This window comes from Humulus lupulus, chromosome 1 (genome assembly GCF_963169125.1).
Source record: "Humulus lupulus chromosome 1, drHumLupu1.1, whole genome shotgun sequence".
Taxonomy (NCBI): Eukaryota; Viridiplantae; Streptophyta; class Magnoliopsida; order Rosales; family Cannabaceae; genus Humulus; species Humulus lupulus.
The window spans coordinates 301,582,258-301,593,748 of record NC_084793.1 but is presented as its reverse complement, the minus strand read 5'-3'; the positions used below and the strand labels follow the sequence as shown (position 1 = coordinate 301,593,748).

The 11,491-nt window shown below is 42.3% G+C and overlaps 2 protein-coding genes across 2 annotated transcripts; both read left to right on the top strand.

The window, feature by feature from the left end:
• The first annotated feature begins 3,252 nt into the window (after window positions 1-3,252).
• LOC133780159 (uncharacterized) lies at window positions 3,253-6,942 on the top strand. The gene is made up of 4 exons (XM_062220034.1): window positions 3,253-4,882; window positions 5,030-6,205; window positions 6,335-6,435; window positions 6,568-6,942. Exons 1-4 carry the CDS (start codon window positions 3,253-3,255, stop codon window positions 6,940-6,942), a joined length of 3,282 nt encoding a protein of 1,093 aa, XP_062076018.1.
• A 2,217-nt stretch (window positions 6,943-9,159) lies between these two features.
• On the top strand, window positions 9,160-11,178 carry LOC133780141 (uncharacterized). Its single transcript, XM_062220015.1, has 2 exons — window positions 9,160-10,911; window positions 11,023-11,178. The coding sequence occupies exons 1-2, from the start codon at window positions 9,160-9,162 to the stop codon at window positions 11,176-11,178; spliced, it is 1,908 nt and encodes a 635-aa protein (XP_062075999.1).
• The last annotated feature ends 313 nt before the right edge of the window (window positions 11,179-11,491 follow it).

Sequence of the window (11,491 nt, the reverse complement as noted above, 5' to 3'; positions counted from 1 at the left end):
AAAGACCGATCTCAAAAGCCAATCTATTACATCAGCAAGAGGCTTCTCAGAGCTGAATCCTGGTATTCGTTGATGGAAAAGATGGCTTTCTGCCTTGTTACGGCCTCCCGAAAGCTCACGCCGTATTTCCAGTCCCACTCAATACACGTCATAACCGATCAACCTTTAAGGCAGGTTTTGCAGAAACCTGAAGCATCGGGGCGTCTGTTGAAGTGGGCTATCGAACTTAACAAATTTGAGATACTGTACATACCGCGAACTGCAATAAAAAGCCAGGCCCTAGCTGATTTTGTGGCAAAATGCACAGGGTTTCGAGAAGATCCGGTAGAAGAGTCAGGTCAGGCCTCATGGAAGGTCTTCGTAGATGGCTCGTCTAACGAGAACGGCTCTGGGACTGGAATCATATTGATATCCCCAGAGGGACATCGATTCCACTCGACTTTACGATTCAGATTCAAAGCGTCCAACAACGAGGCCGAATACGAAGCTTTATTGGCGGGGCTAAGGGTGGCCTAGGAGCTGAGGGCCAGCTCCGTCCAAAGTTACAGCGATTCCTAGCTCGTGGTAAACCAAGTGTTGGGAGAATACCAAGCACGGGGAACCAAGATGGCTGCTTACCTGGCCAAGGTAAAGAAAGAACTATCCGCATTTGAGCGCGGCTTAATCGAGCAGATACCTCGGGAGCAGAATGCCAACGCGGACGCCCTGGTGAAGCTCGCCACTTCTGGGGAGGCAGAGACTTTGGGACTGGTGCCGATAGAGTTCTTGGAAAAACCAAGCATAGAGGGAGTCAGGGTGGAGGTCGAGATGATTGACGCCAGACCGACTTGGATGACTCCCATCCTTGAGTATCTCACAACAGGAAAGTTACCCGAGAGGAGAAATGACGCAAGGAGGGTACTTTACCAGGATCCAAGGTATACAGTGATAGATGGGATATTATACCGGCGTGGACTATCTTTACCTCTCCTACGGTGCGTTCTGCCAAGCGAGGCGAGGACCATTTTGCAGGAGGTGCACGAGGGTTTTTGCGGAGATCACACTGGGGGGCAAAGCCTGGCCCTGAAGATACTAAGGCAAGTGTATTATTTGCGCACTCTATCAAAGGACTCGATCTCCTACTTCCAAAAGTGCAACAAGTGCCAGTGATTCGCCACAATTGCCCGGGCTCCTCCAGTCGAGCTGAAGATGATCTCGTTCCCATGGCCATTCGCAGTCTGGGGGATTGACCTGGTTGGTGCCCTCCCTACTGGAAAGGGAGGAGTTCGCTACGCGGTGGTGTCTATCGACTACTTCACGAAGTGGGCAGAAGTAGAGCCCCTGGCAACGATCACTTCAAAGAGAATCCTCGACCTTGTGGTCAAGAATATTGTCTGCCGATTCGAGCTTCCAAAGAAGATCTTGTCAGATAATGGAACGCAGTTCGATAGTGACCTCTTCACCGAATTCTGCGAGAGGCACGACATTGTTAAAAGCTTCTCCTCTGTGGCCTATCCCCAGGCCAATGGGCAGGTCGAGGCTGTCAATAAGACGCTGAAAGCAAGCCTTAAGAAGAGACTGGATGAAGCCAAGGGAGTTTGGCCCGAACAGCTTCCCCAGGTACTATGGGCATACCGGACCTCGCACCGAACTTCGAGGGGTAATACTCCTTTCTCCCTGGCTTTCGGGAGTGAGGCAGTCCTTCCTGTCGAAGTAAAGGTAGCCTCGCATAGAGTCCAGACATTTGACCAAGACCAGAACGACGAATTGCTCTGCGCGTCCCTCGACCTAATTGACAAAAAACGAGAAGCTTCACAGCTGCAACTCGCGCATTATCAACAAAAGATCACTCTTTATTTCAACTCAAAGGTCAAGAAACGTGTCTTTAGCGTAGGCGACCTGGTACTCAGAAGAGTCTTCTTAGCCAGTAAGGATCCCAAGGACGGAGTGTTGGGACCAAACTGGGAAGGGCCCTATCAAATAACAGAGGTCGTGAAAGAAGGAACCTTCAAGCTAGCTCGGCTTAATGAAGAAGCAGTCCCACGGACTTGGAACGGTATACACCTGAAGAAATATTATCACTAATATCTTTGTAAGGCTTAATTAGAAAAGCCATATTTTTCCTATTAAATAATGAGAGAATCTTTTCACATTGTCGTATATGTTTGTGGATGTAACGTCAAGTAACCACGAAAGGCTCTTTCCTGATTACTTGGGGGGCATATATCCTGGATATAACCAGGTCGTCCTAAAACTTAGAAGTTGATTCAAATTGATTGATCGATGTTTTTCTTAAAAAGTGCAAGATATCAATAAAGGATGCAAGGACCAATATTTTGTGTATGACAAATTAGGTTCAGTTGCGTCTGGAATGGACTTTTGTTATGTATGGAGTATATTTGTTTTTAGTTAGAGTCCACGTCAGCATGTGTGTAAAGCAAGACTGTTAGTGAGTTACAGCTGTTAGTTAGTTCGGGATTATACCTAATTGCAGCCAAGGTTATATAATGGGCTGGTCAATTAGTTATAACCAACTCTCTTGGTTCGAAAGCTTGGATTGGGTGTTTTTTCTCTGTTTTCTTTCTTCTTCTTTCATTGATTTTTGCAGGTGTTTTCAAGAAACTCCATTGAAGATGGATGGAGGTTTCTGTGCAAGCTCCTGGATCAAGTCGTAATTGCTGAACGAGTTTAGCTGAGTCTTGATGCTATAGATCCGAAGGACTTCGGGTTTAAGACACTGTTGAAGGGAGTTCAACATTGAAGCAAGGGGATCTTGCATTAATAGCCAAGGGATTTGGTTGATTAGGGTAAATAGCTTCATTGTATATTGAGATAGTTTGTACAGATTTTACATATTGAATCTTGAACTGGTTTATGTAAAATTACTTCTGAATATAGTGAGAGTTTTTACCCTGGTTCAGGGAACCCAAGCACTAGTCGGCTGAAATGTGTTTTCAGTGCAAATGAAGCTTGTAATTGCTGTGTGTCAATTCTTATAACTGTTTAGTTAATATACAAGCATAAATCAAGATAAAGATTGTAAAATTGAAAAGATAGGTCAAAACTTAGGTTTTTCAATTGGTATCAGAGCCAGGTTGCTTTAATTTTTTTTTTCGATCCTCCTATCTTTTCTGTACTGAGATTGAGTTTTGATTTGTGTTCGTGTAACTCGCAATTTTTTTTTCTAGGTCCTCCAGTTGACACTGACCCCCTCTGAGTTCCGACTCTGGGAATATATTGTCTTTTGTGTTTTTGTTCAATTGTGTGTACATAATGGAGATGTTCAGAGAAGGAGGTTCTACATCTCGACCCCCAATGCTTGAAGGGGCAAATTATCCTTACTGGAAGACCAAAATGCGTGCATTCTTGAGAGCTGTAGATGAACGAGTGTGGATGGTTGTTGAAGATGGATGGAAGTGTCCAACTGTTGTTGAAGATGAGGTTGTTAAGCCTAAGCAAATGAGTCTGTGGACTACAGAAGAGATGGAAAGGGCCAATTTTAATTCAAAGGCTATGCATGCTCTCTTTAATGCAGTGTCTACAAATCAGCTGAAAGTCATAGCCAATTGCGAAATTGCCAAAGAAGCTTGGGAGAAACTGAGAATAAAGAATGAAGGAACTGATGCTGTAAAGAAGTCCAGACTGAGGGCTTTGGCAAAAGCATTTGAAAATCTGTCTCTTGAGGAGGAAGAAACTGTAGCGGAGTTCCATGCCAAATTGTGCGATATCTCAAATGAATCTTATGCACTTGGAAAGACTTATTCAAATGCAAAACTGGTTCGCAAGGTTCTTGGAGTTCTGCCTCGGAAGTTCATGTCAAAAGTTACCTCTATCGAAGAAATGAGAAATGTCGAGGAACTTAATCTTGATGAGTTGATTGGGTCACTGCAGAACTATGAAATGAGTCTCACTCGGTGGAAGAAAGGCAAGAAGCAGAAAGATCCTGCAAAAGAAAAAGCTAACAATAGTCTTGCATTTGTGCATAAAGAGGAAAAGAAGTTGATCTCAGATGCATCTGAGGGTTTCACTGATGACACTTTAGCGCTGCTGACCCAGAATTATGCAAAGTTCTTGAAGAAGAATTACAAGAAAAACTTTTCAGGAGGAAAAGAGAATGGTCTCAGAAGAAACTTTGGTGGAAACAATAAGCAAACTCAGCAATTTGGCGACAAGAAAAACAGGGGAATACGGTGTCGAGAATATGATGGATTTGGACATATTCAAGCTGAGTGTGCCAACACTCTTAAGAAGAAGAAAGCCTTAGCAGCTACATGGAGTGATAGTGATGAAGAAAAGAGCTCCACTTCAAGTGACAAGTCTGATGAAGAGAAACAGGTGGTGGCTTTTGTGGCAAAGAGTCATCAATCAATGTGTTCAGAGGAAGACGAAAACTCAAGCTCAACAGATGAGGACAGTGACGAGAGACAACATGCATACGAGGAGATGTTCGCTCAATGGGAGTATATGGCTAAACAAATCAAAGGTCTCACTAGTGCCAAACAACAACTTGAATATGAGAAAAATGAGTTGGAGAACACTGTTAAAAAGCTAACAAAACAGCTTGATGAGAAGGACAGTGAGATTTACAAACTGACTGCAGAGTTAATAAGGGCTAAACAATCTCTTGAGTTTATCCCTCCAGGAACTGCTGCAATTAACCACACCTTGCAGTTACAAAAACCTTATGGAGATCGAACATCCATTGGGTACAAAATGCTTTACAAGAAAGGGGAGAATTTAGGAATTAATGATCCCTCTTCGTCCAAGAACAAGGAAGATAAGACACCTGATGACTTTGTGCACAATACTTTCAGTCCTGGTTTTCCAGATTCCACTAAATGGATCAGTGTCTCATCTGGACCCATCAAGTTGAAGTTCGAAGGAAGGAAGCCTATCCTGGATGGTCAGATTCACCAAGAAAGATTTGTTCCCATTTGTCATTTTTATAACAAAAGAGGACATATTAGACCCAGATGCTACAAGTTGCAGGCATATTTGAAAGCTATGATCGATCGTCCAAATAGCTTTTCACAATTGAATTGATTTACAGGAAATTTGTCATCTAGTGAGTGGAAACCAAAATCTGATCTTAACAAGAATGTCGCATTAGTTTTCCACACCTCTCTTTCAGCTTTTCAAGAAGACCAATGGTACTTCGACATTGGATGTTCTCGCCATATGACCGGCAACAGAAATGTGTTGGTAAACTATAAAGAAGGAAAGGGGGGAGCTGTGACTTTTGGTGATGGGAACAAGGGTCAGATATTTGGAAAAGGTGATCTGGTGCTAAATGGAGTAGCTCCATTGACTGAGGTGTTGTACGTCAAAGGTCTCAAGGCAAATCTTATTAGCATCAGCCAACTCTGTGACAATGACTTCACTATAAGTTTCTCTAAAACTCACTGTCTTGTTGTAACTAATGGGTGCTCAGTCTTGACAGGTAATAGAACCAGCGACAACTGCTATGCACTAAGCAATCAAGTCTTATGCAACATATCTTTTCTTGATAAGCCAGATCGGTGGCACTATAGACTGGGGCACTTGAACTTTAGAGACTTGAAGAGGATTGTGAAACTACAAGCTGTTCGAGGGATCCCAGAGATGAAAGTCACTAGTATCAGGCTGTGTGGACCTTGCCAACTGGGAAAACAGACAAAGGCCTCCCATCCTCCTGTAAACATGCTTCTCACCTCTCGTGTGCTGGAGTTGATTCATGTGGATTTAATGGGACCCATGCAGAATGAAAGTCTAAGTGGTAAACGATTTGTCATGGTTCTTGTTGATGATTACTCTAGGTACACTTGGGTAGATTTCCTCAAAGAAAAGTCAGACACTTTTGGTCTCTTTTCAACCTTAGTTCTCAGACTTCAAAATGAAAAAGAATCTAAAATTGGGAAAGTCTATCGACTTCGAAGTGACCATGGAAAGGAGTTTGAAAACACTGTGTTTTCCGATTTCTGCGATCAGTTAGGAATAAAACATGAGTTTTCAGCTCCAAAAACACCTCAACATAATGGGGTTGTTGAAAGGAAGAACAGAACCCTGCAGGAAATGGCTCGGGTAATGATGCATGCTAAGAACATTTCTAAGCGTTTTTGGGCTGAAGCAATTAATACAGCCTGTTATATCTACAATCGGGTTCATCTGCGAACTGGCACGACACAGACTGCCTATGAGCTTTGGAAAGGAAGGACTCCTAATGTCAGTCATATGCACATTTTTGGATGTGTGTGCTATGTCATAAATGATTGAGAACATTTAGGAAAATTTGATCCAAGGAGTGATGAAGGAGTGTTTCTTGGGTATTCCCTTCACAGTCATGCCTATCGTGTGTTAAATAAAAGAACTTGCTCAGTGGTTGAGTCCATCAATGTTCGATTTGATAACTTGGAAAATTCTGAAGAACCAGTGGCAGATGATGAAACTCCAGTCTTAACTACACCTGTTCCAGTCACAGTTAGCTAGAGTCAAATGGTTCCTGACACTCCATCTGGGTCACTTCATACTGAACCAACTGCATCATAGGAATGAGAAGCCGGTCCTAGCGGATCATAGTATGATGAGGAAGCTACCAATGTTCTGCAAAAGGAATCTCAACATGCAAAACTGTATAAAAATGGACCCCCTGCCTGGATTCAGAAGGCTCATCCCCCTGATATTGTTATTGGAAATCCAAATGCTACCATGGTCACCAGAAGAAAATTACAAAATCTGATTGCCTTCACTTGCTACTTATCTCAGATTGAGCCAAAAAGTGCCAAGGATGCTCTTTTAGATGAGTTCTGGCTTGCTGCCATGCAAGATGAACTGTTCCAATTCAAACGAAATGATGTGTGGACCTTAGTACCCTTACCTGAAGGAGCTAATGTTGTTGAACCTAAATGGATTTTCAAGAACAAATCAGATGAATTTGGCACAAATCAGATGGATTTGGCACTGTCATCAGAAATAAGGCAAGGTTAGTTGCCCAAGGCTACAATCAGGTGGAAGGAGTGGACTTTGAAGAAACCTTTGCCCCAGTTGCACGGTTGGAATCTATTCGGTTACTTCTTGCAATTGCATGCCATCTGAGAATCAAATTACATCAAATGGATGTAAAAAGTGTGTTTCTGAATGATATTCTCCAAGAGGAAGTTTATGTGAAACAACCTCAAGGTTTTGAGAATCCTCAATTCCCTGACTATGCTTTCCACCTGAAAAAGGCCCTATATGGGTTAAAGCAAGCTCCTAGCGCATGGTATGACAGACTTACTGCCTACCTTCTGTCCAATGGATTCACCCGTGTTAGTGCAGATAATACCCTCTTTATCAGGTATCTCACTGATGGAATATTTGTTGCACAAATATATGTGGATGACATAATTTTTGGGTCAACTTGTGAAAGTGAGGTTACTAGGTTTGTAAATCTTATGAAAAGTGAGTTTGAGATGAGTCTAATCGGAGATCTATCTTATTTTCTAGGACTTCAGATTAAGCAATCAGATCAGGGAATGTTTATTTCTCAGTCTAAGTATACAAAGTCCATGTTAGAAAAATTTGGTTTCACTCAGGTCAAACATGCACGCACTCCTATAGGCACTAACTCTAAACTCAACAAAGATGAATCTGGAGACCCGGTAGATCCAACCATGTACCGTAGCATGATAGGAAGCCTGTTGTATCTCACAGCTAGTTGTCCTGACATTTCCTTTAGTGTTGGTCTATGTGCCCGTTATCAAGCCAATCCTAAACAGTCTCATCTTACTGCTGTCAAACGTATTTTTAAATATCTCGCAGGGACTATCGAATTTGGTTTATGGTATTCATGTGATACAACTATGTCCCTGGTAGGGTATAGTGACTCTGATTGGGAAGGATCTCTAGATGATAGGAAAAGTACTTCTGGGGGTTGTTTCTATATTGGGAACAATTTGGTGTCTTGGTTTAGTAAGAAAGAACATTCTATTTCACTCTCCACGGCTGAAGCAGAGTACATTGCGGCTGGCAGCTGTTGTACTCAGCTCATCTGGCTCAATAAGATGCTCACTGATTATGGCTATCCCCAAAAGTCATTGACCCTCTTTTGTGAGAGCACCAGTGCCATTAACATTTCCAAAAACCCAGTTCAACATTCAAGGACCAAACACATTGACATACGTTATCGTTTCATTAGAAACATGGTTGAGTCTAAATTGCTAACAATTTCTCATGTTTCCACTAATGCCCAGTTAGCAGATTTGTTTACAAAGGCTCTTGATGCTCAAACTTATGCACATCTCCGAACTAGCATTGGTCTCTGTATCATCTGAGAGGTTCGGTGTTTCGTCTGGTCACATTTTTTTTCATGCTTTACCAAATTTTATTTTTTCTAAGTCTGTGTGAAGTACTTGTGTCTTGGTCACTGCTTCTTACTCACACTATTGTTTTTCCAAGATTTAGAATTGAGCCCTTATTTTCTCCAGCTCAAAAGGCTACCATTATTGGATGCAATGGGAAGAGCTTCCTTTGTACCATCTTATGCCCTGAGGAGTTTTCTCCTTCTCTTGGTGTTTGATGAGAAAAATAAAAAATAAAAGGAGACGGCTACATCTCTGATGATGAGTGAAAGCCAGTGTTGGGTATTCGAAAAACTCAGAGTGTTTGTTGTCAAAAGAGGATATATATATAAAAAAAAAAAAAAGGGGAACTTTTCTTTTCATGTTGAGTGAGTGGCCACTTAATGATTTTGGTCCACACGAGGTCTTTTTGCACACACAAATGAAAATAATGGCTCACATCTCTTGTTAAGAAAAACTTTGTGTGTTTAGGCAGTGTTTCTTCAGCATACATATATCACACACTTTTCCCACTTTTTTTGGTAAGCATGATGTGTATATTTTGATAAGATATTTTAATCCATGTTGAGCTTATCAGATTTGTTGTTCATAAATCTGTTCTGCCATTTCAGTGTGCATATTTTTTTTGTTGGCTGTTTGGATTCTATTCATGTTTTTTATTCGTTTCTTTAAAAAAAAATGTCAGTTTTGGTCCTTCATATATTAGTGTGGGTTATTTTTTTTAATGGGCTTTGTCATCCTTAGTGCACGGTCAATTTCTTGTAAGGGAATTTCTAAAGTCTTTCTATAAATATAACATCCCCTGAGCTTGTGTGAGTTGTGTTTACAGTGGTCCAATTGCAGAAACCCTAAACAATTTGGCATTATGAAGCAAAGAGCCAATCGCTGTCGTTCCCGTCTCCAGTCTTCTCTTGTCGCCGATGTGCTGGTCTCTCCTTCTCCGAAGGTGGCTGTCTCATCTTCTATAGATGCATCTGTGCCATCTGCAGTCGTCACAACATCCAGTCGAGTTGTGTCTCCTGCCCTTGAGTCTAGTGTGGCTATGGCTATTATTCTGGTTCTGCCTACCGTCGTAGAGTCATCTCCGTCGCCGTCCCTTCCCGAGGTGGTGACTGGGTCTCTTTCTACCGTCAGTTCCTCCGACAAAGTCCTCCATGCCCATCCACCTTCTTCTGTTGGTAAGTCCTCTAAACGCATTACTCGTTCCTCTGCTGAGTCTGCGTCCTCCCCTGTTCCATCCTCACCATTGCCGGCCTCAACCAAACCATCTAGTCCTTCTCTTAAGTCGCCTATTAAGCCGTCCTTACCCAAAACCCCCAAGGCTCGGTCTGTCTCCAAACCTGCACCTTCACCTCAATCCGCACCTCCACCTCAACCCGCACCCCCACCAAAACCAGTACCCCCACCCCAACCCCAACCCAAACCCTCACCCCAACTCAAACCCGCACCTCATTCACAATCTACACCAACACCCCCTCCAAAAACTCACCCAACGCCTCTCCCTAAGTCCCATGCTCCTGTGCGGTCCAAAGGAAAAGCTCAAATGCATGAGTCCTCACCTCTCCCAAAACCATCTGCTCCAAAACGTAAACCTAAGGAAACTCCGGTTGCCCCATCTCCTAAAAATTCCAAGCTTAGCACTAGTTCTAAGGATTCTGTGTTTGTTAATCCATCGTCCATTCAATATTTTGTTGATGCAACCAAGGTCTCGCACTATCAGAGATGGCTTGCTGTGCGTGAAGTGTGGCCTGAATATCTTGTTGTTTTAGAAGATTTTCCTGAATTAGTTGCCCTTTTACAGAATAGGCAGTGGGTTAATACAGTGTCTAAATTGATGTCCCCTCATCCCATTCTTGTTAGGGAATTTTATGCAAATTTAGATAAGTCAGTTGTAGATGGGAAAAATGAAAATTGTCTTACTGCATTTGTTCGGGGTTGTCGTATCAAATTTGCACCATCCACTATATCTCGTGCACTTAAGATTCCTAAAGTTCTGAAACCTGCATATAATAAGTCATATCGTCCAGATCAATCTACAATGGGTCATGTTTTAACTGGCCAGCCTGATTATGTGTGGGGGAACCATGAGATTCCAGTGACTAAATTGACTCCCTTCTATCGGATTCTGCATCGTGTGGCTCTCTATAATTGGTTTCCCAATTCTCACCTTTCCTCTATTACTCTTGAGATTGGGAAATGTTTATATGATGTGGGTACCGGCGTCTCAATTGATTTGGCCACTCTAATTTTTGATCGTATTGTTGATGTTGCCTCCTCCACTGGTACTCGTAACAAGTTTCCATTTCCGAGCCTGATTCAGCAGATTATTCAGTCTGCCAAACCCCTGCTGACCATTCATGACTTTCAGGTTCCCAGTCCTATGTTGAGTAAAGGATTTCTGGCCACTCTTAAAAGGAAAGTCTCCACTACTGCTCCTTCCTCTTCACAGCAGTCTAAGCCCCAAGCTCCAATGTTTAGAGGTCTGTCAGATTCCAGTTGGCAAGTCCAGATGTATACTGAGTTCAAGGCATTTACTACACAGTACAAGAAAGATCAAAATAGGCAAAAGGCCTTTGAAGCGTCGGTGTATAAGCTACTTCATGTGGTCAAGGATCTGGTAGTTCAGACTGAATATGGCTCTCAGTTATCGCCATCAATAAATGTCTCTTCTCCACCATTTCATCGAGCTTCCTTTGGTGAGTCTTCAATGCCTTTGGGACCTGTTTAGGGGGAGTTCAATACTCCAGTTGCATCTCCTGTGCCTCCAGTTTCATCTCTAGTGCCTCCGGCTGATGCAGTGTTAGACCAATCTGTTGCACCAATGCTTCATGATACCTCTGATAAAGCTCCTGATTCGACTGCACCTATCCAGGGGGAGAAATAAGCTGCCGCTTTAAATTGAACATGCTGGAAGGTTATGATCAATGAAGGGGGAGATGATCTTCTATTTTTTTTTCTATTGTCATTTTGATCATGTGCTACTCTTTGTTATTTTGATTGTCTAAAACTCTGTTTACTGCTTTCACACACTCCTTTATATTTGGTTTGTATTTTGGCTGTTTACGACTCTCTTTACTGTTTGATCAAACTATGATCGGTTGCATACTTAATCTTTTGTTTTTGTCATTGACCATAATTTTTCAAGGGGGAGAATGTAAGGACCAATATCAATAAAGGATTAACGCGAACTAAGTTTT